General features: G+C 49.9%; 1 protein-coding gene and 1 long non-coding RNA gene across 2 annotated transcripts; one reads left to right on the forward strand and one right to left on the reverse strand.

The window, feature by feature from the left end:
- The first annotated feature begins 209 nt into the window (after nt 1–209).
- Nucleotides 210–24,911, forward strand: VPS37B (VPS37B subunit of ESCRT-I). The gene is made up of 4 exons (XM_074356327.1): nt 210–396; nt 20,263–20,434; nt 21,890–21,972; nt 22,757–24,911. Exons 1-4 carry the CDS (start codon nt 286–288, stop codon nt 23,243–23,245), a joined length of 855 nt encoding a protein of 284 aa, XP_074212428.1. The 5' UTR covers nt 210–285; the 3' UTR covers nt 23,246–24,911.
- On the reverse strand, nt 20,526–22,761 carry LOC123612722 (uncharacterized). Its single transcript, XR_006720014.2, has 2 exons — nt 21,870–22,761; nt 20,526–21,144 (listed from the first exon to the last, which is right to left on the reverse strand). It is a non-coding gene; the product is annotated as an uncharacterized LOC123612722 (long non-coding RNA).
- Nucleotides 24,912–26,614: the final 1,703 nt, after the last annotated feature.

Here is a 26,614-nt window from a genome sequence, read left to right on the forward strand (position 1 = left end):
ACATCATCACCGCCGCTCGCTGCGTCACAAGCCCATCCCCAAGTCCCTTTCCCTTCCCTTAGAAGCCCCCATCCTTCCAGAGACATCCCTCCACCCACAACACGCGTCCCGGCATGTGCCCAGCCGACTACGTCACGTCCGCCCGCCCGCACGGTGATGACGTCACGACCCAGGGCTGGCGTCACGTGCCCCCCCGCGGGGGGCGGGCCTTGAGGGCGGTGCTTCCGGTCGGCGGAGCCTGGCGGCCAGAGCGGCGGCGGCGGCGGCTGCGGCCGAGACGCTAGGATGGCGGGCGCCGGGAGCGAAGCCCGGTTCGCCGGGCTGTCGCTGGTGCAGCTCAACGAGCTGCTGGAGGACGAGGGGCAGCTGACGGAGATGGTGCAGAAGATGGAGGAGGTGAGCCGAGCGGAGGCCCGAGGCGGGGGCGGCGGGGGCGGCGGGGCCTTGAGAGGGGCGCGCGGGGCTGGGGGCCCACGGCGGGCGGCAGGGGCCCGGGGGCGGAGGCGGTCGCGGTGCCTCAAGTTGGTTTAAGGGGTTTGGGACGAGAAATGGGCTTGAGACGGGGTCAGGGATGAGGGGACTGAGGCTGGGGCGAAGCTGGGAAAAGCGTCCTGGGACGGGGCTTGCGGGGGTTGATGAGGTCCTGAGGCCGAGGACCGAGGCGGCGAGTGGAGAGGGAATTGGAGAGCCTGGAGTGGGCATTGGGGGACGTAGAGGGCTGTGGCTGAGTCTGGTGGGGCGAGGAGGGAATTGAGGGGTGGAGACTGGGTTGGAGAAGTTACAGGGGTCAGTAGTTGAGGACTTCGGGTGCCTGAGACCGAACTGAGGGGGCCGAGGGCTATTTCTGGGCAGGGGTGGGGGGGGCTTGAAGGGAAGGTTAAGAGGTACAGGGGGGCTGAGGCAGTTATTGGGGTCTGAGAATAGGTTTTGAGAGGCTGAGTGGACTAGCTGGATATGAATCTTAGGGGAGGATTGGGAGTTCCAAGATGGGTTTGAGGGAGCAGAGTGACTGAGTCTGGGAGGTAGTTCTGAGGTGGGCTTTAGGGTTGGGCAGGGGTCGCCGAGGTTGGGAGACACGAGGCCAGGGACTACCTAAGTTAAGATTTGAGGGATCCGTGTATCTGAGGAATCCTGAGTGTCAGAGGGGTCCTCCAGGCTCTGACTCCATTTGAAAGTGGCCTTAACAGCGTCATCTCGGGGGCTCTTCTCCGCTGTCTTATGAGTGGGCCTAAGGCAGCAGGATCCCCTTTCTCCTAAGAGTTTCTCCCCTCCAGGGAAGAAGGAAATGTGGTAATTCTAGTACGGTGGCTTTGCCCCACGGTGTCCTCACCTGCTGAGGCCAAGCAGAATTCCCTTAGCTGTTTTTTCAGAAAAGATAAACTAGTGGTTGGGGGCTGACAGTCGACCCCCACCTCCTTGATAGTGAGGGGAAGGCATGTGTCCACAGCTGTTTCTGTATATGTCATCCATCCCTTGTGGCATGGTTTGTTCTCAGGGGTAACTGACTTCACTCTTGGCGTTTGCAGCGTATGCTTCCTTCTCTTCTTTCTCCCAACCTGAAAGTCAGTCCTGTGAGTCTGGGTCTTCTCCAGGGAGGTGGACCCAGGCTGATCCAGCTCTCCCCAGCCCATCTAGCACTCCTACTCCTTTGTCTCTGAAGTCTGCGCCTTCTCACGCCTACAGGGCTGAGCTTCTCACCCAGAAGCCTGGGGGGGGGGGGGGGGCTCTTGGCTTTTTTTCAGAAGAGGGATTGTTCCACACCAAGGCAGCCCCCTTAAAAGGGGGCTTGTATGGAGGTTGCACATTCAGAATCACTGGAAAACCCTCAACAGACCATTGTCCTGAGCTACAGAGAGGCCACTGTAGTAAGATGGTATCAGTCTTTCCATTAATCCACCCCTTGTATTCACAGGCTTTGCAGCTTGGCACATAAAACGTTGCTCTGAGATGCAATTTACCCCATTTATGGTCTCCATGTGGCGCTTTCCATTTTAGAGAATAATAAGTGACAAAATCCATCTTTCTTGACTGAATGAGAGTTTCATGTCTCCAAAGAAAGGAAATCTTTGCTTAGTCTCTCTGCTTTTCAGTTGCCGGGAGACCTTTTGTTGATTGCCAGCGGGCATCTTTCTAGTTTAATAATAAAATGATAGGTATATTTCTCTAATGTGTAACACCACCTCCGAGTTATTTTACTGTATGTGACTATCCAGTTTCAATGCGAACAGAGTACTGTAGTTGTGTTAGTAGAACATTAATAGAAATTGCCTTTTAGTGGAGGGAAGATTGTGGAAAGAGTCAAGTCATTCTGCTGACTCTGGCTGTTAGGGACAGCTTCCCTTGTTTCCTCTACCTGAGAATCTGGAGATTATTTTTTAAAGGGAGAGGCAAATTAATCTGGCAGGATTTTTTTTTTTTCTGAGTAAAGGTGACCTTCATACCAGAGCACCCTCCATAAGTACTGTGGACTGTGTCTTCTTGATTAGACCTTATGGTTAAGTTAAATTACTCAGGAAAAGTTTGTTCTTCAGGGTGTAGTGCTTTTAAAACAAGGGAACTGAACGTGGAGGCCAGAATACCTTAGCCGGGCAGCTCTCCTCACCACGGTCAGTCACCCTTAGCAAATCCTGTTGCCCGATCACGTGTGGTGCTTTTCTGAAGGGACGGGTATAACGTGAACAACCGAAATTTTGGTCATGGTAGTTTCACTCAGCTGTTCGTGTATTTTGGGGAGGCCGTGAGACACAGTGGAAGAAAATACTCCGTGAACTGTCCACTCTTGACCAAATGGCACATTTAGGATATGGTGTTAAAGAACGCTGGGGCTCTGGAATCATATATTCCAGGCTGGGTGACTGTAGGCAAGTCATTTTACCTGTGTGAACCTGTGCTGGGGAAGGATATATGAAAATATTTATGTCATAGAGTTGATGAGGGAGTGTGTGAGAGAGTGCATGTTAAGTCCTTAACCCAGCATATAGTTAGTGGTCAGTGAAGAGTAATTGCAACTAGTAATCATTTATAGTTCTCTTTTTTGAAAGATCACTGACAATCATGAATATTGATCATCCTGGGGAGGGTACAGCTCAACTGGTAGAGCGCATGCCTAGCATGCAGAAGGTCCTGGGTTCAATCCCCAGTACCTGCTCTAAAAATAAATAAATAAACAAACCTAATTACCTCCTCCCCCCACAAACAATAAAAAAAGCTTTAAAAAAAACCCTGCTTAAAAAAAAATATTGATCATCCTGACCAGTTAATAGGGTCTTAGTTTAAGAATTTGAAATAAATTTTAATATGCCATTAGCTTAAGAAACAGTTTTACCTTTCTGTGGTCAAAATGATAAGGTATCTCAGTAGGACTCAGATGAGACAGTAAATGGAACAGGACTTTCACAGCATAGAATCTCTGACTCTGAACCAAAGACTTTTTTTTTTAATTGGCAGAATGAAGTGTTTTAAATTGTAGAGTAAGGCTTCTTCAAGCCTGAAGGGCTATTTTGTGGCGACTGGAAAGTGTGGCTAGGTTTTGAAGGCTGAATTCACTGTTAGGTTTAAATACAGCTGTGCATTATGCTTCACTTAGGTTGTTTTAATTGTGGCATCTGAGCTTCAGTCCAGCTCAAGATATTCAACTCACGTCGGAGCTGTAGGCATTCTCATTTTCCCTGCCTGTGTGTTTCTTTTCCCATTCCTCCTGCCTGTATGCAGTTCCCTAAATGTGGTATACCCTTCGTGATCTTGCCTTTTGCTCTGGGCTGATGTTTCCTATGCACACGTTTTTATTTTTATTTAAAGTTATTTTTACATGGCAGTGGAATGCGCCCTTCTCCCTCTGTTCATATTAACCCCATTGGATTTGCAGGGCACTCCCTTAAAAGGAACTGTCGCTTAGGGGATTAGGCAGCTAAACCCGACCTCTTGGGTCATTTCTCCCAGTGTGCTTTCTGAGGACATGCTGGTTGGTTGGTGTTAACTAGTGATTCACTAAGGGTTCACATTCAGGATCTTTGTTCCCGTGGCAAGTGAAAATGCCCACATACAAAAACTCTTGAGGGTCTGAAAATCAGGTTGCTTTGTGGAAAGTAAAGAGTCTGGTCTGGAAGAAGCTGTTTCCTTAAGGCGTGTTCTGGTGTGATTTGTGTGGGGCTGCGAAGCCACTGCATGAATCATAATGGCTCATTGAAACGTACCAACCTTGCTTCAAGTCCAGGGACTGCTTCCTCAAACAAGCTCTGAACGCTGGTGGGACTGGTTTTTAGGAGCTAAGATTTAAAACTCTTTTGAGTGTCTACTGCTGGAGTTTGTTTCTGTTCATGTTCTACAATCATTGTTGTGTATACAAAGGCTTTAGTTTTCATGTTTAAGTCTTCTCTTCCATGGACCTATTGTGTCTTGAGTAAAAAATTAATGTGTCCTGGAATATTTTCTGAAATGCAATTTTATCTGATTTTATCTTTCTTTTTAAAGAAGGCATCAAGATTTTGTGGAAGCAGCACAGCTGAGAGTTGTGCGACTTTATTTCATTATTTAAACTCTCTGTGCTTCCACTGTAACGTGAGGGTAGTAACCAGACCTGCCTTTTAGGGTTCTTGGAGGCTGAATGGAATAGCAGATGAAGATGGTACTTGGCACAGAGGAAGCTTTCGGTAGAGGCTGGGCTCCCTTTCTTTAAAGAGATTTTCAGAATTGTTAGACTGACTTAGGTGAAATATGATTCCTTATTTTATGTAATTGCTCTCCACTTTTGTATTGATTTAAAGTGCACTGGGGGTGGTATAGTACAGAACTGGCTTTTGATACCAGCAGTGTGACCTTTGGCAAGTACTCAGTCTTTCCAGTTGCAGTTTCCTCACTGAAAACAAAGGGGATAATAACAGTAACCTGCTTCATAGGGTGGTTGGGTGGATTAAATGAGGTAAGCATTTAAGATGCTTAACATGGTACGTGGCACAGAGTAAACTCAGTAAATTGTTATTGTTAGCTATTATTGCTAAAACTAAAAGGCACATCTTTGCTGCCATTTCAAGAATATTCTATTTCAGTTCCGTGGCTCTGGAGCACTCACTGTGTGCGAGGCATTGTTAAAGGTGGAAATGTGACTAGGGCACAATCCCTCTGTTAGAGCGTGGGGAAGAAGCCAGGTCCGCAAACATCCAGACTACAAGACAGGGTAGGTAGGGAGCTTCAGTTTGGGAAGATGAAAAAAGTCATGGTGGTGATGGTGGCACCACAGTGTGAAAGTGCTTAATGCTGCTGGAAGTGTGCACTTAAAAATGGTTAGAATGGTAAATTTTATGTTGTGTATATTTTACCATTTTGCTTTTTAAAGAGAATAAGATAAAGGTCACATGTGAATTGTAGGTGACATTGAAGGTTAGGTAGAGTCTTTCAAATTAGGTTCCTACTGCAAGAGATGGACTTTGATTAGGGGGGTAGATTTAAGAAAATAAATGGTCAGATACAGTAATACCTGTAAGAGGATGTAGAATAATATAAGGAACATTTGTGTGCTTGCCAGCAGCTCCCCACCCACCAGGGAGCCACTGTCTCAAATTCGGTATTTATTTCTGTAAGGAGGATTTTGACAAAGTAGGGGCTCAGGAAGGAGTGACAGCCTGAGCACAGGCACTGAGCAGGAAAGCACGGGACAGCTTTTATGACTTTGAGTTAGTGTCTTTCGCCAGATCAGATTTGCTGGTGAGAAGGCGGGTGACGAGAAGTAAGGCTGACAGGGCGAAGCGCCAGGGTGGGAGCTCAGTGGTGGTTAACTTAGTAGCACTGAGTCTCCATGGCTTTTTGGAGCAGAGCAGCAGTGGGATGGGAGGTGCACTTTAGGAAGATTATTTTGGCAGCAGGTGTGGGCTGCATTGGCATGGGGAGGTTTAGGAAGACCAGGTCGGAGGTGGAGACAGACGTGCACAAAAGGAGAAATCAGGATTTGAGCTAGAGTTCTGGGAGAGGGGATGCAGACCAGCTGGCTTGGCCCCCTTCACACCTGCTGCCCTTGCGGCGCTGTCGCCCTAACCCTGCCCACCGAGGGACCGCATCACCTTTGCCCTCCAAATGCTGTCGCCTTCTCAGTCACGGACCCATGGTCCCTTAGCCTCCTGTATACCTCTTCTGTGGTGCTTGACACACATTTTGTGAGTTACCTCTCTGTGTCCCTGACTGGCCTGGGAGCTCCATTTTATCATGTTTATCCCATGTCCTTGGCACCTAGCACATGCCTGGTGCACAGGATGGAGCCCATTAGTGAAGTGCGTGGGTAGAGATTGCTGGGCTTCAAGTGGAAGCGAGTAGGAGAGTGGGCCAGTGAGAAGGGGGGAGGCAGTCCTTGAGGCCGTGGTGGCCTGGGTGTGGGGGACACTAGGACAGCTACATGGCATCCTCCACAGGCAGTGGGAGTGCCATTCTGGAGTTCAGGGGAATAGTCTGCTTAGAGATGCAAATTTGAGGACTAACTTCTTCGAAGCACTTGTTGAAATCAAGGGGAATATAAAAGTTTGAAAGGCCTCTAGGAGTATTGGTGGGTTGGAAAAAGGAAAGAGATGCCATCGAAGGACAGGGAGAAACGGGTCTGATGACTTTATGCACGGACAGGCTGACATCCTGTCACAGTGCTGGTACCGTACAGACTAGTCAAAGGAGGAACCGAGAAGCAGGCTGAACTTGCTGCACCATGCCCACTGTGTGCAGAGATGAGGTGCTCTTAAGCTCAGCCAGCTTCGTTGTAGGTTTGGCTTTTATCACAGTGTTTGTGGCGTAACGTTGCTCTGGGGATCATGCCAGGTACGCGGTGCATGGTTGTCTGTAAGGACCTGCATGTCACCACGGCTCACGTATGCGATCGCCGAGGCTGGAGTTCCAGCTGGTTTGCTTCCTTCCTTACCTGTGTAGGTTTTCAGCTGCTGTCAGTATTCTGGAAAACCGTCTCACCCAGTGGTACAAAGACAGGAAAGTTCTTTGCCGAGTTTCTTCACAGGGAAGAATACAAGCAGAGCGGTAGTCGCTAGGTAACACTGCAGTGTGTCGGGAAAGCTTTTCAAAAAAGCATTTCTCATGAAATTGTGGACAGCGTTGTTCATTATTGTACCAAAGAGTGTATGTGAAAAGCAGGTGTTCGAATGGTTGTTATAGTACAAGCAGTATCATGGTTAATGTTTCTTTCAAAGCAAATTTTTTTTTTATTATCTTTAAGGTTAGTTAATGGCACCTTGACGTTATATTCAAACCCATAGCCCAGGGCCTGGGTTGGCAGAGGGACAGAGTAAGTGCTAATTAATGTTTGCCATCAGACAGTGGCTTTCATTAATATGAACACAGCCGAGGTCAAGAAGTTTATTCATTTACTCAACCTTCATGGAGCACCTTGGGGATGTGAACCTGCTAAGCCACAGAGTCTTCATCTTTCAGGGCTGCACGGGTGTGCAGAAGCCGATTTCACAAAACAGTGTGAAAGCAGGGATGAGGACACGCCCTACTGGGAGGGAGACCCAGTGAGCCTTTTGGTGGCTGGGGGAGATCAGCGGGAATGTTTCCTAGAGGAGATGACTCATGAGCTGTGATTCAGAGGGTGAGTTAACCAGGTGCTGAGGGAGAAGGGCTTCCAGGCATGGGGCTGAGCCGCTGGAACAGGCACCCAGGAAAGAAGCAGAGAGCGTGTGCATAGGAGTGTTACTGGTCTTGCTGGAGGGACCAGGGCAAGGACCAGACCAGAGGCAGGCAGAGACCAGACGGCCCCAGAGCTTCCTGAGGGAGCTCGGGCTTCACCCCACATCAGAGGGAGCCACTGGGAGATTTTAAGTCAGGACGTGGTGCGGTCACACTTGGCGATTCACAGGAATGAGTCACGCAGTGAGCAGAGGGTAGATTTGAGGGGCTAAGACCAGAAAGCAGGGAGATCATTCAGAAGGCCGAAAGAGGATTGACAGGAAAGATTTTCAGGCAGCCCAGATCTCTAACTTGGAGGGCTCACGCCAGCCTCCTTGCGCAGCCTGCCGAGCCTCGCTTTGCACACGGCTCAGGTAGCAGCACACTTGATCCTGTGCTTATCCATCAGTGGCAGGACTTTTAAGGGAGTAGGGAAGAACTAGTAGGGCCAATTACACCTTCAAGAAATAAATGAAGCTGCACAAAAAATGTAAGATCAGCTCCTAGGCACAGTGGTTAAGACAGGATTTGGGTTGCTAGGAGACTTCAGACACAAATTAACCTTCCTAAATGTCAGTTTCCTCATCTCTAAAATGGGAGTATTGAAGTACTGTCCTTATGAGTTGTTATGAGGATTAAATAAGATAGCGTTTGTAAACTGTGGAACACAGTGCGTGACAGTAATAAATGCCCAGTAAATGAAGCTGTGACAGTTGTTAATGAAGTGGTTGGGATCGTTGGATTTAGGTTAGTGTATCCCTGATTCCGTGGCTGTTAATGATGATTACATTAAAACCTTCCACGATAAAAAAATTTGGGAAATTGGTCTTTAAGAGGGTTTTTTTGTTTTGCTTTGTTTGGTTTGGTTCTTAACTGCTCGTGTGCGTTGCAGTATTTCCCACACTTAACTCAAAGGCAGAACTCATGCGGAGGGAGCTGGGGTCCCTGGGGGGTGCTTTGGCAAATGCTTATTTAAGGGATAAATGTATCCATCTGCTTCCATAGCCCAGGGGTATTGATTCATCACACAGGGCACACAGTTACTTGATAGTGTTAATTCTGTCTCATCAGAGGCTGTCCTATTTCATGTACTCTGTTTAAGAAGGCAAGGAAGTGTGTATAGTATTTTAAATTTCTGATCCCAATTGATCAGACCTTTAAAAATGACATTCTTATTTGTTTGTTATCAAAAAATTTAAAAATACAGAAAACTATAAGGAAGAAAAATATAATCACAATGTAATACCACCACTCATAAACACTGTTAATAAACATTTTATATGTTTTCTTTCTGTGTTTTCCCCGATTGGGATCATTCTACATATAGTTTTTGTCTTGTATTGTTTTTTATCTAAAGTTATACTCTGGGCATTTTCTCTTTTTTTGGAAGATTCTTACCTGACATGATTTTTAATGGCTGCGTGATACTTCATCATGTAGGTATGCCATAATTATGTGACTAGTCCCTTATTATTGGATATTTAGGTGCTTTTTTTTTTTGCTTTCATAAATTATATTGCAGTTAACATCTTTGAACATAAATCTTAAAAAATCAAAATTTAATAATTTTTTGAAAATGAGTTAAGTCTTAAGTATAGGCAGTTCTTTTAGTTATTCCCAAATCTTATTCCCTGCATCAGATATAATTGCGGTTTTTTTGTTGTGAAATTTAAGTAGAATAACTTAGAGTAACTGATTCTCCTTTGACTAATCCCTTTCTCTACCCACAGACTTAAAAAAAGAAAATCTCATTATTAGAATAGCATTTTCTCATACTGAATAGAAGATGAATAATTTCAGTCATGTGAGAGTTAATTTTATCTGTTAAACTGAATTCTTGGGTCAGGTGTTGGAAAGTTCATGTCACGATGTATTTTAAATGGAAAAGCAAAATTGTCAAAAGATGTAGTCTTTTTTTTTTTTTCCCCAAAAGATGTAATACACATCCAGGATCTACCTGGATGGACATTGTCTTATTTGCACCTGTGTAAAGACGAGCCCAGAAAATCCTCATCCATGCTTTTCTTGTAGGTCGTGGTTATGATAGAGAAGAGGGGGAAACCCCAAAACTCCTGCCAAACAAGAGAATGCTTTGGTTGGTTGTCCTGGCAAGAAACTACTGCTAAGAAAAGCAGAGTTTGGAAATTCTGTCTTCTGTAGGCTGCTTTTCTTTTGGGGAGGGAAAGAGGGGTGTGGGTTTTTAAATTACAGTAGAAGCTATTAATTGACCTCACTCCACTTAACTAAAGTGTCAGTAATTGGCGCTCTCCTTGCCCTTCATCAGATGTAACGACGGACGCCCCCGCCATGACTGGACACCCCAGCACTTCTGCTCCCACACCGCAGTTGTGTAATTACTGAGAGTCACATGTGTTTGCTCTCAGATTTTTTTTTGCTATGGCAACTGATGAACCACACGTAAAAAGAGAGTGACAGCTGTAAGCTGAGTGCTTTGAAAGAGTTAATTAAATAGTGTGATTCCTTAGAAAAAAAACTTGCTCGTGAGTTAGGTGTGGACTAGATTGGGGAAAAACTGAAGATTCTAGAAGGTTTCTGCTCTCTTCTTGCTTGTCCAGTGTCTTTAAGTTCCCCACATGGGAGGATGTGATCTGGGTGAGAACTTTTGGAACTTGAGCTAGCGAATCCTTTCTTTAAGAAGAAGATCTTTGCCTTAAATGAAAAAATGGGTAGATGTGTATTCTTAAAATTTTATGTGCTTAGTGATTTACTACTTACCAGTAGCTAACTGGTTTTGATAATGTGAAGTGTGAGGGCTTCTGTTTTCCTGGCTCACCTGCTGTGGGATTCTGATTCTGTAGGACGGGGTGGGGCCAAGTGTGACAGGCCCCTTTTAGGAGACTGGGACAGAGGCAGATAACGTGATCAGTTTGGGTCCCATCCTGCCTTCTGCTTCTCACCCCTTTCTTACTTCACCAAGTCCCCAGGAATTATGAGGCCAGTGATACTAGAAAAGTAACATTTATTGACACCAGTATCCACACAATTCCAAGAAGTAGGGAGGTCTTGGTTTTTCCCTCCTCTGAATATTAGGTAGTAAGTCTTCTAGGAAAAACAAAAACAAAAACCAACAGAACACCTTGGTGTGTTGTGCCTGCAGAGTTAGAAAACTTACCAAATTGTGTGTCACCGAGGTCACTTGATTCTTCCTTGGGACTTGTCCATTTATTTTCAAGCCTAGCTTTTTGCATTTCTGTGGTCAGTTGCACTTAAAGTGAATAATATACTAATTTTTAAGGTGCAAGCCAGCTCCATGTGAAAGGGATTGGTTGAGTCTCATCCCGTAGCCCTCTGCTTTCTGAGAGCAGCAAGTTTCATGTCAAAAAGAAGGATTTTGGCATCAGTGATCAGAAATAGCAGCCTTTATTAATCTAATATGTTCTGTTTGTTGAGTGGTTGTTTTGGTGGAACATTTGATAAGCAGCTGGCAGATTTCCTTTCCCAAGTAGGCTGTAGCCTTGGAGATGGTTTCACACAGCCCACGAGATTGTTGTATTTTAGAACAGTTTCATAATGTTCTTTCACTGTATTTTTTGTATTTTCAGATCCTTAATTTTGTTACCATGTTAAACAGAGTCCAACTCAGCAACTGTTAAGTTTTTTCATTAATAACTCAAGAAACTTTTGGGTTGAATCAAGCCACGTTGGGTTGTGTTTGCAGCTCACCCCTGGGATATTGTAGGCTTGGATTACAGGCTCCATCTGAAAGCCTGCCTTCCATTGGAGAGCTCTGGGGAAAGCAGTTCATCACTGGGAAGTTCTTTTCACTGAATAGAAGATGAATTTGAGTTTTCTGATGACCTAACCTTTAGTATTAAAGCCCAAACTCCAATTGCATGTGACTTTGGTATAATCTACCCTGAAATTTATTGGTGAGCTCTAGATCAAGTGTAGCACAAAAAAAACCTTAAAGGAGATGAAGTTCACCTGGCTGAATCCGTGCCAACCTTTTAATCACCTAATCCGTAAGCCTGCTGTATTTAAAGTCTTAATGCAACCTGAACTTTTCTCGTAGACAGTACAGGGCTAAGATTTCTTTCATTCTTTACCTTTGTATTATATATAACTTTCTAATTTTATCTGGAGAGGAAAATATCAAAATCAAAATAAATTCCCCACCAAAAGTAACCAGTATTTCTTTGAGAAAGCAGGTCTAGGCTGGGGGCAGCAGATGTGGAGATGGGTCTGGGACATCTTGTTTTACCAGAGAGCAGGGACGCCGGCAGACCCCTGGGGCGGGCGTATCAGCCTAAGAGCCAACTCAAAGTGTCTCCTACTGGCCGTGGACAGTTTGAGGATTAGAAAGATTAATGACCACAGCTGATTGAAACACATTAAAAAATAAAAATCTGTTACATAGTAATGATACCCCTCAAAAGTTTATTGGTTGTTTTTGGAGGTTGCTTGATCATTAACTCAGTCTTCTAAAAGTTAGTTTTAAAAGTTGGGGGGTGGTGCTGGGGCAGAATCAAACATTCATTCTGCTTTTCCTGTGTGAATTATTTCAGATACTCAAACAGATGAGGCAAATGCTCATAGAGGTATTCAAGCCAATACATACATTAGATGAAATTAAGGAATTTTTAGTAAGTGTAGTTATGGCATTGTAGTTATAAAGTTCTTACCCATTAGAAAGTGGGGACTGTAGATGAAACAAGATTGGCAAATGTCACTAATTGTTGAACCCGGGAGAAGGGCACACAGGGATTCATTATATTCATGTAAGCTTTTGAATTGTGTTTGAAATACTGTTAATAAAAAGATAGATAAAAGACAGAAACGAAATGCAGGTGATTATTGGAACTTGAAAATAGGGAACTGCTAGTCGACTGGATTCTGTACAGTAGATTCTGTGGCATAATTCATGGCATAAACACATAGAAAACACACCCTTCACGTCACAGCTCTGGAGTTACTTCCTGGCCCTTGTGACTTTGGTGGCCTGCTAGACCTCCCTGGGTTGTGTTTCATTTCTCCTGAGTAAAATGGGGACACGTTTGCTTCCCCCTAGCTGCGAGGGTGACGTGGAGACACTGCAGGAAGGGAAGGCGGCCCCAAGCCGAACCTGCAGCGAGCGCTCAGTGCTCGCAGATGTGGTAGAATGAGTAAGGTGCTGATGAGAGCGGGGCTTACACGTCACTGCTGGCAACTTGTCTAATCAGATCTTTAAATTCACATCTATTTTGATTTTTTTTCTTCTTTTTCTCTCTTGAGCCTTTCATTTGAAGGGCAAATGAGGCTGCAGTCCAGAGTGAATGGTGACCCCGGAAGCTGGGCGATGGTCAGCTCCCAGGGCCTGTCTCCAGGGATGGTCTCGACACGGAGACTCACGTCCCCGAGGACAGATGTGTTCTGAGTACTCTCTGCAGAGCCTGGCACACGCTGGTGCTTGATCAGTAGTTCTTGAAGGAATGAATAAATGAATGAATGAACGAACAAACCGCCGTGTTGGAGCATGTTGTGGCTGTTACGAGCTATAGTCTAGGTACTAGAGTTTGTGAGTGGTTTTTAAGCAACAGATGTATAAAGTATAGGGGCTTCCAGGCTGTCTCGACCATACCTGTACTCTCACATTCGGATGTGCTTTCCAAGAGGGCTGAATCTCCGCTGAAGAGAAGGGCGGTGTGTGCTGCTGACCCACATCTAAAGTGTCTCCACCTCCATTTTGCATGTCTGATGTTTCTCTGCAGTAATGGATAGTTTTGCTTTAGAGCACTGTCAGAATCTTAATTTTTTCCCTTCCATTTTGCTCCCAGCTTTTATCACTCCTGTGAAGTAGGGATGAAAACAGTTTCCCAATCAATACCTGGTTGTTTGTAATAACAAGCATTAGTCTGTGATGTTACCGTTTAGACACTTATTGCAAACGTTCAGAGAAGCTAGTCTTCGAACAGCTTAGCAAGATTTTAACGATTGACAGCGGCCCGAGGCCCCTGCCACTGAGAGTCCTCCAGGTCAGGTTGAGCAAGTATTTAGCGACAGGCCGGTGGTGGTTTTCCTGGGTGTGGTGCCAGGCCCTGGGCATCAGGAGTGAAGAAGGCACAGTTCTCCTCTTAAGGGGCCTGATGTTCGCATCAGAAGGGTGAGAGTGAGCTCAGACATCATCGTATTGCATGGGAAAGCCATTCCTGTTGTATCAGTCAGGCCTCTGGCAGGACGCGGGGCGAGGGGCACTCAGCTTGGGGAAGGTGGGTGTAGACCCCCGGGCTGGTGCAGGACTGGCCACAGGTGTGCACTTCTCACAGGCCTGAGGGGTGGAGCAGGGTGTGGCACGAACAAGAGAAGGGGGGAGAGGGCTGCTGGGGATGGCAGTGGGGATCTGGTCACCTACAGCAAACCCACAGGGAGGGGACCCAGGGAACCCCCTCCTCATTTCATTCTCCTCCCACCCTAAGTCCCCATCACTGAATCCAACTAGAACCAGAAGGCCTGTGGCCTGTTGAAGCGGTGGATGAGGGTCGGCCATTTGTACCCGGGGGCACAGAGCAGGATGGAGAGTGGGTCTCGAGGAGAGAGGGAAGATTCCAGCCCTCCGTTGGTTTCCTGTTGATACCGTAACAGATTACACCAGCTTGGTGGCAGAAAACAAGAGAAAGTTATTCTCACAATTCTGGAGATTAGATGTCCCAAATCAGGGGTGTCCATACTCCCTCTGGAGGCTCTAGGGGAGAATCCATCCTTTGCCTCTTCCGGATTCTGGAGGTTGCTGGCCTCGGCTTGTGGCCGCATCACCAGTCTCTGGCTCAGTCTCCATAGCCTTCTCTCTGTGTCTTCCTCTCTGTGTGTCTCTTTTAAAAGACACTTGCCATCGGATTTAGGGTTACCCACATAATTCAGGGTGATCTCGTCTCCAGATCTTTAACTTAATTACATCTGCAAAGAGCCTTTTCCCAAATAGGGCCACATTCCCAGGTTCCAGGGATTAGAATGTGGGCACATCTTTTTGGGAACCTTCACGCAGCCCACTACAAGCACCTGTCTCTCCCAGGAGAGTTAAAACTCCATTGTGACACAGTGGTAACTGTTGGTGTGACTCTCTTTAATTTGTCTGCAGTCAGCAGGTGCTCTGTAAGGGTAGGGTCCTTGCCTGCCTCTTTCACTCCTGTCCCCATCACCTGCCCTGCCCAGAGTCAGCACATAATGGTGCCTCAGAAAGTCCTTTCCTGGACGAGTGTATAAACAAAGGAACAAACAAGCACTGTGAACTACAATACAGGGTAAAACCAGAGGTGTGCTCTGTGAGGTCACAGAAAAGCTCAAACGTCATTGTATTTCATGGGGAAAGCCAATTCAGCTATATCAGTCGGGCCTCTGGCAAGACGGGGGCACCCAGCTTGGGGGAGGCATTTCATTAATAAAGGCGTGCTTAACAAGGAGGCGGTGTGAATCAAGTGGGTGTGAGCTATGCCTCAGGGAGTGCCCGGTAGTCGGGGAGAGAGTGTAGCTTTGTGCGGGGCTGTTGGGGCCATTGCCAGGACAGAGATTTGAGGAAGGAGGGCATTCCAGGCCAGGGATCAGTGTGAGCAGAGTCGCTGGGAAAGTGTGTTTTATCTACCGGACAAAATGTTTACTTGTTAAGTGAAATGGGATTGTTGGCTTTGTGTAAATACTCGGCCTTCCAAGCGTGGTGGGAGGTGAGAGGGTATTTTTATCTGAGTCCCCAGCCCAGATTTTGAGTCCTTACTAGATTTTGAGCATTTAAAGGACTTCCAGTAACGATTAAGAGTTTCCGTTTGTTTGTTGGAATTTGCCAGCATAATTCAGTAATGTCATTTGCTTTGTTATGATAAGGATTATATTGTTGTGTAAAGGGGGGAGTAGGGGACCACTTTGAGTATTTTTTCATAAAAAGATGTAGCTTGGAAATGGGCAGACCTGCCCACTTAGTGTTTAGGAAATGTTCGGGAAGGCACAACCAGAATTATAGTTGAAAAAGCAGGCCGGCCAGCTTGAATCAGACCTTCACACTGTAGAAGCACCTGGTTTGGAAAACATCCCTTACAGGCCCAAACCTTGACCCGGCGCTGGCCAGCGGGGTGCAGTCTCCCGCCCCCTCCCCGAGTGCCTCTCACTGGTACCCGCTGCATGTGTCATCCAGAGGGGAGGTGATGTCTGCTTTCCCTCTTCCCAGCTTTATTTTCTACGACACTCCCTTGGCCCAAGTAAATAAATAGCGACCTGTGCATTGGCGGTAGAACATGCAAGAATGTCGTAGAAGCCTCCCAGGAGATAAAGGGGTCTCCACTCTGCCTGGACAAGTATATATAAATACCTTTTTTAAAAGAAAGGCAGCTAATTTCCCTAGAGCCTCTGCCCCTCTGGTTCTAATACCTAATAGATTTTTTAAAAATTAAAACATAAAGCAAATTTACACATGCTTATTATAATGAATCGAACGCTACACACAAGTAGAGAGAGGAAAGTGAAAAAGGTCACACCATTGAGAAGTCGAACTTTGGGTGTTTGTCCTTTCAGACCGCTCTGCTCACGGCAGGCAGAGGGGCAGAGATCCCTATGCAGGTGGCCCTGCTGTCACTGCTGCTGCCACGTGTCTCATTTTTCTTTTGAGTGTGAGCAGGAAAGGAAACTAAGTACAACTGAGTACGTTTATGAAAATATTTCCTTACCACAGATTATTTCCTGAAAAGATTTCTCTATGGTTAAGAAAAAGGATCTTGAGAAACCATCAAGAGGTTGGGACCCCATTTTCAATTTCAGGTCCTGCGGCTCTGTCCGGGCCCCCTGGAGTAGGGTGGGCCTCACCGGGCGGCCTCGGGTCGGCAGGACAGACCTGGTCGCAGACTCGAGGCTGGGCCGGTCGGACAGCAGGTGGAGCGTCTGGCCACGTGAGCTGTGCTGTGTCGTGTGCCCCGTACCCCAGCAACCTGGCCCTGCCAGCCTGCCTTTGCTTTGCGAATGACAGAGTCAGGCTGGTTCTTTCCTCCCTGGTTTCCTCGACTGGGACGGTGGGAGGCAGCATCAGGGAGGAAGGTCTTTCTCCACTCAACTCAGCGTCAAAGGTGTGTCTGGGGCCAGAGGTTGTGTTGGGAGAGTTTTATCAGAGGCCTACGAGGCTTCTCCCCGCCTCAGCACACAGGCCCTGGCCATCATCCCCACCACCACTGTTCCCCCCAGCCCTGTCCACCTGGAGAGTGCTCTGGGTGGCCACTTAGAATTTCCTGATATTTATTTATGTAAAAACATCCGAATGCTCAGAGGATAAGAAGATTACAGCCAGCATAATGGTTGTCTTCGTCGGTATTTGGTCTCTTGCTTTTGTGCATCCTGTGCATAACACCCTAGAGAGGGAGTTTGACCTGACTTAGACCCTATGCAAATGAGATGCATCTGTAGGTGTACTTTAATGGTGAAAACTGTGAAGCAGTGATGCTTAGCTGTACATTGAGATCACCTGTGGGGCTTTGAAGACAGTCTCCAGGTGTGGGTCCCCTCCTGGAGAACTGGGCTGATTCAGGCTTGATCTGAGCCTTGGGAATTTGTTGGCACCCCCTCCCGTTCAGGTGGGTGCAGGTAGACCTGGCACGGAGAACCCCAGCTGTAGGTAACACTAGACGTTGCCCCGCTTCACTGGACGCCAGGGCCTTTCCGGCGGTCACCTCGGGAGACCTGTGCTTACAGTGCTGCCTGTGCTTGAGACGGGAACATCCCACATTCAGATTGTCCTTAGATCCGGGGTGAGAGAGACCCTCCACAGATGCAGTCCCAAGGGGCTTCATTAAAGGATTTGGGGCATTTGTTGCTTGACAAGCACGGCTCCTCGGTTTTTTTTTTTTTTTTTGTCTTTTCAAAAAACTCCGCATTTTGTTACCCAGCTTGTTTGCCAGACCTGGCCTCAAGTGACTGGCTTTTTGGGGAATAGGGTGGGTCTCTGATTCATTCATCACATCCTTGCTGAGTGACTGGTATGTGCTCAGGTGCTTGGCGCGCCCCGGACCACAGGATGGCGCCTGTTGTTAATGCTGCAGTGGGGAGGCCGTGAGCGGGACACAACCCCAGTGCTCACTGGGTGCCCTTTGTGGCGGGAAAGAAGTGGGTGCTGTGACAGAAGGTGGCTGCTGGCTTAGGACGGTCAGGGAGGCCTCTGCAGACAAGGCGATAAGCTGGGCCCTGACCGTGAGGAGGAGCCTGGGCTGTGGGGGAGAGCTTGTTGTGTTCTCAGAACTGCCAGGTGGGGTGCGTGAGGACCAGGTCGCCCCAGGGCTCAGAGATCAGGGCATGACTGGTTCATAACATTTTCACTGATTCTCAGTTTGATAGGAACACGCCTGTTCCTTTCAATTCTCTGGGCTTGATTCAGGGCCTGGCAAATAATCGTTGCTCGGTAAGTGTTTATTGAACACAGAATTGATTGAGTCAGAATGATAGAGTGCTCGGGGCAGTGGGGCCTCACCGTGGCCTTGAACACCTGCCCCCCGCCTCCATCAGATGAGACTAGTGGGAGCAAAAGATCTCATCAGCAGTTTGTTTAAAATTAAGCTTTAAATTTTAAGATAATTGTAGATTCACATGCAGTTGTAAGAAATAACAGAGGGAGCCTGTGTACCTTTCGCCCAGATTCTCCCAGTAACGACACCTTGTACTCCCGAGCCAGGGGCCTGACACCGATACAGCCAGAACAGGGAACCGTCGCCACAGGGACCTGCATGTGGCCCTTTACTGCCACTTCCCTCCCCTCAACCACAAATCTGTCTCCGCTTCTGCAGTGTGTCGTTTCAGGAATGTTGTATACGGGGAATTCACAGAGTCTGTGACCCTTTGAGTTGGTTTTTCTCGCTCAGCCTGCTTCCCTGGACCTTCATCCAAGTTGCCACATGTCTCAGCAGCTTGTTCTTGGTCTGCACTGTGCCCCATGCTGTGGGTGTAGCTCACCTCGCTTAGCTGTTGACCTGCTGAAGGACACCTGGGTTGCTTCAAGTTTCTGGCTGTTACAGATAAAGCTGTTCTCAACATCCACAGGCAGGTTTTTGTGTGAACGTAAGTTTTCCTTTCTCTGGAATAAATGCCCGAGTGTACAATTTTTGGGTGATGTGATAGTTGCATGTTTAGTATTAAAAAGAAATTGCCGAGCTGTTTTCCAGGGTGGTTGTACAGTAGTTTATTTTTATTTGCTTGTTTTTTTAATGGCTTAACAAGGAGAGACTCTTCTGCAGGACCACAGGATACAGGGGCCCTCAGAGCTGCTGCGGGTCGGGGACCCGGGGGCCAGGGGAGCCCCCAGGACCATTCCAAAACCCTGTAGGACCAGGAACCTTGTTTAAACTAGGCCTTTCCAGCCGCCATTGTCCTTGCTGGCTAACAGCAGCAAGAGAGGAGAGTGTTTCTACTGCTCTGATTTTATTAGTGCTGGGCTAGAGGCTTAATTTTCTATTTTAATTTAAATTCCTCTTTAAACCAAGCCTAATCTTGAGGGCCCTGCCCTGTCATCATGTAGGAGATACAGATTATGCATCTGCTGAGGAGGGTGGTCAGGGCCTTCTGCTGGAGGCTTGCAGCCAAGGGCTCTTTCTTTGTTCTCTCACACGTGCGCGCGCTGGGAGCTGTGCACGCGCACAGAAAGGTATGGCTGGAGGGGGAGGGGTGCAGAGAGGAGGCAGTGGGGCCAGGAGCCTGCAGTCCGACCAGCAAGAGGAAGGAAGTAGCAGGAGCGAAAATAGCCTGGGTGGGGTGGGGGCAGAAAACACTCGGGGGGGGGGGTGGGCGGACATGAGGTGACGGGTGTGGAGAGCTTCTGAGAGAAACGGGGCCAGGCTGCCGCGGCCTCAGACCCAGCGGCCTCAGACCCAGCAAGCGCATGGCCGCGGCGCCCATCGCGGGCTTGTGGGGGTCGGGGGGAGGGAACCAGATGACGCCACGTTGGTGTTTTTGCTCTTTTACTCAAATCTGCTTTTGGTCACGATTCATAAGGAGATCCTCGCTGTTTCTCCCCTCTCACCCCTGGGGTCCCAGTGGGCTTCTCCACCTCCCACATGACCTGTCACCTCCCGGAAGCACAGAACAGAACCCCTGAAGGGGAAGTCACTCCCCCTCCCCCAGCTTGGGTCGCCGCGCTGAACGTGGCCAGGAGCTGGGGGGATCCCGGCTTCCTCCCAGAGCTGGCGGTGAGCGTGGGGACAGAGAACAGGGTCACTGAGCAGATCCCATCCCAGGGTCTCAGGCTTTGGTATTTAAGCTGATGACTAAGTTTGAATTGACCCCCTACCAACTGGCCCTCTTCTAATGCAAAGTGATTCTTTAACGTCTCTGGAATAGCAGCAACTTGTTTTGAAAAGATGTAGCCTGAATCTTCGCAGCTGTTCACTCCTGTGAGCGCAGTGGCCGCGGTGAGGAATCCGTCACAGCGCGGCTGCTGAGGCCAGAGCCTCGGGTCCCCGGACAGAGCCTGGCCTGTGGGCCAGTTGGGGAGGAAGCGGCCCCGCTCTTTAAGAACGGGGAGCAGTGTCCAAACTAGACGTCGGGGCTGGAGTCGGGGTGGGGGCGGCTGCCTCAGCCAAGTGCAAGCCGGCTCGGTGGCCCCGGGGGTGGGGCTTGAGGACCAGAACTGCTCCTCATCACCCTGTATGGTCCTTGCAGACGCAGAACGTTCAGCTTAACAAAGAAATGACGCTGGCCAGCAACCGGAGCCTGGCAGAGGGAAACCTTCTGTACCAGCCCCAGCTGGACTCTCTGAAAGCACGTTTGACCCAAAAATACCAGGAACTCCAGGTGCTCTTTGAAGCCTATCAGATAAAGAAGACCAAATTAGGTAACCTTTTTGGGGTGATCTTTCAAGAATAAAGAGTTGAGAGAAGGGCACATTTTCAAGCTGTTGACCTACTAGGAAGAAATATTATGGAACAGTTTCAGGTTAAGACAATGATTACTGTGAAAAAAAATAGTTCATGCAGAGGATTGTGTCACCAGTTTGGAAAAAGAGACTTGACTACTTTTTAAGCAAAACTCCCCCTTTTCCAAACAGCATAGAGAAAAGGCAGCTTTCTGAGTTCTGGTATACAGCTCATGTCTTATCCTCTGAAGGTTAGGCTCTCACAGTTAATGCTGAGAAATATTTGTCACTGGAACATTTCAATGTCACACATTAATTTGCAGCCGTTATGAAGTGATGCAGGAATTGTTTATTGTTGAGGCCTGAGTGCTCTGGGATAGCTTCAGGGAAACTCTGAGATGGACGTTAAAAATCATCCCCTTCAGTGAGATTTACAGTGGTGTCTGGTACTGTAATCCCTGCATCTCTATAACTGCAGTAAAAATTTACTATATAACGTGCCCAACCAGAATAAAGACTGGCAACACCTGTGCTGGTGGGGGCGGGGCTCTTCCATCGCTGGTGGACTGAGAACCGGAGAAGCTGTGTGGCAGAACCTGCTACCGCGAAAAACACGCAGACCCTGTGGTTCAGTAGTGTGGCTCCTGGTGGCTCCTTGGCGTATCCCCAACAGAAATGGACGTCCACGTCTGTCAAAAGACACACACAAGAATGTTCGTTAAGCTTTATTTGCAATAGCTAAATTTGGAAACAGTCTAGACGTCCATCTACAGAGTGTCGGGCAAGCTGTGATGCTCACACAATGGCCTGCCACACGGCCAGCTTGTGCAGCAGCACGGATGGTCTCAGAGGCGTGGTGTTGAGTGAAAGAGGCCAGCGCGGAGCGCACACAGTGCGATTCCGCTTCTGTGAAGTTCAGAACCCGGCAGAAGTCTCGGGTGGTGGGAGTCAGCGCCTCTGGGAGTGGGCCTCGGAGTCTTCGCAGACATTCCGAGTCCCCATCTGGGTGTGGTGGTTGGGTTTATATATGTGTACAAACTCAGGTCATACACTTAAGATATGTATGCTTGATGTATTTATGTAAGTTATCAGAGAGCCAAAGGAAATACATAATGGGGTGATTGCACGTTACGTCATTGTTCAGTCGTGGCCTGTGCCATAGGGCAGACATGACCCTGGCTGCTGTAACGCCCCCACCCCCCCTCGGTCACGTGCACTCCCTTCTCTCCTGGATGTTGAAGCCTTTCCTTTCAGCTTCCTGAAAAGTCAGCTCAGTAGGTGTGACTCTTCTGTCGCCTTTCCAGCTAAAGTGCGCTCTTTCTTTGAAAGGGAAGCGGGAAGGAGACTAGGGAGCATGCTGTTGTGAGGGGCTGGGGGTCATGGTGATTTCTGAGGTGTGCGGATGCCCCCTCACCCCATCCTGTCTCCTTCTAGATAAACAATCCAGCAGCGCTTCCTTGGAGACCCTGTTAGCGCTTCTCCAGGCAGAAGGGGCCAAGATCGAGGAAGACACGGAGGTAAAGCCAGCCTGCCGGGCGGAGTGCTGCAGGGCACAGTTCCCCGGCCCGGGCCACTTTGGGCAGTCAGTCCGTGCTTTGGTCCTCTAGTTCTCCACGGCCAGGAAGTGGTGCCTCCCAGGCGTGCAGGCTGCACGGGAGTGGGCTGGGAAGATGCCAGGCCAAGGTCCTGGGGGAGCAGCAGGGTGGGCTGGTCCTCAAGTGAGGGGTGCATGCCACATGGGGTGCCAGTCCCTGAGTTACCATCTGTCTGAGTCAGCTGGTGGGGCAGGACCCGTGGGCACGCCCAGCTGAGCACCTGAGTAAGCGATAAGGAAATGAGTCGGTCAAAAGTTGTACAGTTGTAGCAAGTTAGGCCGTGTGCTCTGATTAACTGTTGGGCAGCAGGTGGGGCCCTAACGGGCAAGTTTCTGTCCTGCTGACCCCTCGTGGGGCGAGTCTGTCGGGACGCGGCCAGTGGAGGGAAGGAGATGTCGGGAACCCAGCTGCTGAATGATTCCCTCTCCGACGGGCGACCCAGCAGCTTGGGGCTGCCGTGCGGCCCCCCTGCCACCGGTCCAGTCTGTGGCTCTGGAGGGCAGGGCAGACAGGTCCAGCCCCCCTCTTCCCGCTCACTGCCTGGGTGGGGGCCCCCGCTGAGGTCAGCCGGGGTCCGCGGTGGATGGCGGTGGGGATGGGTGTTGGGAGGAAGCTGGCCGTGCCTGTCCTGGTGCCCTGGTGGTGAAGGGAGCTTCCTTCCCTGCCGCTGACTTGCTTGTGACCGGGTGTCTCCTGCTGCTTTCAGAACATGGCAGAGAAGTTTCTGGACGGAGAGCTTTCTCTGGACTCCTTCATTGACGTCTATCAGAGCAAGCGGAAGCTGGCCCACATGCGAAGAGTTAAAATCGAGAAGCTCCAGGAGATGGTGCTGAAGGGGCAGAGACTTCCACAGGCTCCGGCTGCTCTGCCGCCCAGGGCGCCTGAGCCGGTGCCCGCCGCCCCACCCTACGCCACCCCGGAGGCCAGCGGGCCCCCCTCCGTTGTGCCTCGGCGCATCCCGCCCCCGCCACCCCCGGTGCCTGCAGGACGCCTGGCCACGCCGTTTACTGCCGCCTTGGGCTCGGGACAGGCCCTCCCATACCCAGTGTCACAGTGCCCTCCCCTCCCCCCCCGAGTGGGCCTCCCTCCCCAGCAAGGCTTCTCCTCGCCGTTCGTGTCACCATACCCGCCGGCTCTGCCCCAGAGACCCCCGCCCCGACTGTCTCCGCACCAGCCGGGCTTCATCCTCCAGTGAGCGTCCCTCCGTCTTCCTGGGAGACGCCTGCGCCTGCCGGCCGGGGCTCCACGCACGCGGAAGCTGTGAGCACCGGCTGCTTGACTGGGGGCTCCAGTGCCCGGACCCGCGCACCTGTTGGTTTTAGAGCTGTAGGTCCGTGGTAAGTAGACGTAGAACCCTGGTTTTGGACACCTGGGCGGTTGTGTGCTGGGCCTCTTCCTGGCACCCCCGTGGCCACGCCGGCCTGTGTTCTCGGTATAACTTCTCTCAGTCTTTAGTGTTGATGAACTTACGCGTTTTGGGGAACAAAGCCTCCCCCCATTCCCACTTTGGGTCGTGGTCCTCCCGTCGCAGCTTTATTTAATAAGCATGGTTCATCATTTCTGCTTTATTTTCAAAACGGTTCTGTGTGTCCCAGCCCACCACCCACTGCAGCCCCTGGTGGGGGTCGGTCGGGTGGGCCAGCCTGGAAGGTGCTGACTAAATCTGTGTGGGGAGTCGTCACCACCCCACACCACTCCCCCTAAACCCTGAGGCTTCACAGCTACCTGCAGAGTTTGCACTTGGCCCACTGCCATGCCCAGAGGCCAGGCGAGTTGTGGCCAGGTGAGGAGACGGGTGTGAGCTGGACTCTGTCCAGCTCCTCTTCCTCCTGCACCTCGAGCCAGCCCCCGAGGCTTTCTATGAAGAAAAACTACCCCCCATATTTTTACTGTGTGTGTAATTTTCCTGTTTTATATTGGGAAAGAAAACTTTTTTGACACATAAGATCATTCAGGGAAACTTTATAAAAAATGCACATATTGTTCTGAGCAGATTGAGATGCAGATGAAGTGAATGCAATTTCCTTTCTTGCAAGCAGTGCACGGGTCGCACTGCAGGTGCCTGTGCTGTGCCTTAGCTTCACCTGGTGCCAGGGAGGGGCCGGCCAGGCTGCGGGGCACCGACACCAGCTGCTGCCCAGCGCCCGGGAGGGGCTTGTCTGTGTTTGCTGTTGAAGGAGGGAGAAAAGCCCGCCTGCCTCTAGCGGGACCTCGGGGCACAGGTGGGGCGGGGGTGGGCCTGAGGGACACCAGCAGCGTCTCAGCTTGTCTGGAGAAAGCCCCCCACCGGCCGATGCTCTGGCCGTGCCCCAGGCTCTTCCTGCCCCTCTGGGTTCTGTCCACATGTGCCATTGTGTGAATTCCCAGGGCCCACCTGCCTGTTGGCAAAAAAAAAAAAAAGCCTGTGTGCTGAGTTGTGGCACTCCTGGCCCCGGCCTCGACTGCCCAGGTGATGGAACACAGGCAGAGCTCAAACGGGTCTGTCCCAGCAGACCCCGGGCGAGGCCACCAACCTTGTCCTCAATTACCAGACATTTCTACTCCTGGACTGGAACTCTACTGTATCAGAACTGTTTCTAAAGAAAATAGCAGTAAAGGACAATTTACTGCCCTGCCAATCAGGTGGGCCTGCCACGCCTGCATCTCGAGAGCCGTGCCGCCCACCCGGTACCTCTGCCGTCCACCCCGCTGTCGGGAGTGCCCACAGCCCACACGGGGCTCAGCCAAACACGTGTGAGCTCGGCCTTGATGTGGGGACGGGGCTGCCAGCCTGGCCTCACCATCTCCAGGGCCGTGACTGAGCTGTGGTTGTAAAGCTGTTAAGACCCTTTTTAATAAATAGAGAATTGTTAATAACAGAATTGTTAGTAACAGCCCTGTCATTTATTTGCCGGGGGATGTTTGTGATGTGTTTGGTTTTAGAATATCAGTAATCAGCATTCCAACAGGGAAGATGCCTGGTGTGATTACTGAAGTTAAACTAAAGGCCACCTTATGTGTCTGCCTGGCCCAGGTTCCCAGCCCTAAGGGCAGTGTTTTAATCAGGCATTCTCATAAATGTCAGTAAAGGGCAGAAAGACTCACGTTCCTCCTGTGTCAGAATGTGTCTTCCAGGGGCATAGCTGCCCTGCCAGGGCCTCTGAGCAGGGGACTCAGTGTGCCCTCGGGGCTCAGTTCCCTCCCTCCTTCTGTCTGTCCACAGGACCAGCTGCACAGCTGACGAACTCTGTAGTTAGGAGAGACTGCTTGTTTGAAATCATTGATACAGTTCCGTGGCTGGCATGTTGCTCTGGGGACTTGCCCACGGGTGTTTAACGGGGCCTGTGGCTGAGTCCTACGCTGCTAGAGGCTGGAACTCACCTCTGGTTCTCTGCGCCCCGGGACCCTCACTGCCTGCTGCCCCTGGGTTGAGCTGTCAGAGCCCTGATGCCCCTGGGAAGGACTTTCCTTGGTGTTGGTGGGAACACGCAGAGCACGGAGACAAGCGTCCCGAGACGTCTCCTCTAGCCATTCCCTTCCTGTCACTGCTGAGAGGGCGTCTGGGAGACACTGCAATGGTTTTCCTGTAAGAGGGAACCATTTCCTGAGAAGTCAGTTTGCTTTTGTTTAAGAGAATGTGTCAGTTTTCTCCTTTCCCAGTGGCTGCCAGGAAGCTTCCAGCCAAATCTGTAGTCCACCCCCAGTGGGGGCGCTTGGCTCCTTCTCACAAGCCATGTCTGATCTCTCCCTTCTCTGGGACCCTTTGCTCGTGAGACGGTCCAGGGAGGACCGGGGGCTGGCCTGAGCCAGAGTGGGTGGTGGGCACGCCAAGGCCAGATTCCGACGCTGCTCATTGTGGGGCTCCAGTTAAACGTTTGCTCACTGAGGACTTAAGTGCAGTCAGCTCACACTACTGTTCTGGTTTGTATTTGGAGAGAATCATGTACTTTAAAGTCTGTAAGAAAAACAGCTTCAGAAAACCAGGACCAGACACGGGCACCCTCTCAGTACCTCCCTGTTCGTGGAGATGAGTTTTCAAAGCACTTTGACACCTGTCCCCACCTGTCTCCTCACAACCACTCTGGAGGGAGGCAGGGCCCCAATTCATCCCCCAGGAAGCTGAGGCACGGGGAGTGGGATGTTTGCCCGAGGCCACATGGCAGGAGCCACCCAAGGCGACCTTTCCCCCCACTGACCTGCACTGTCCTTTGGTTCCACAAATGCTGGTGACCTGGGGGAGGGGTGCAGTTACTGAGGGCAGCCCGCCAAGGCAGAGCACCGGCGTCCACCCCCGGGGTCTCCTGGGGAAGGTGGGTGCGGGCACAGCCAGCCATGCTCCCAGAAGCCTGGACACCTGTTAAGTTATCTCATATAAAAAGCTGTATGTGGCCATGACGGTCAAGTCCAGCCAGGAGTCAGTCACCACCAAGCTCAGGTTTGTGCGTGAGGAAGCAGTCTCAGCCATCACCCCTCCCTTCCTGAAAGAGGTGTGGCTTCCAACAGGGCTGGGGAGGGGGCTCCGGCTAGGAATGGAGGCCGTGGAGAAAAGCCCCACGTCCCTACAGAAGTGACTCACCACACACGT

Source organism: Camelus bactrianus, chromosome 32, assembly GCF_048773025.1.
Source record: "Camelus bactrianus isolate YW-2024 breed Bactrian camel chromosome 32, ASM4877302v1, whole genome shotgun sequence".
Lineage (NCBI taxonomy): Eukaryota > Metazoa > Chordata > Mammalia > Artiodactyla > Camelidae > Camelus > Camelus bactrianus.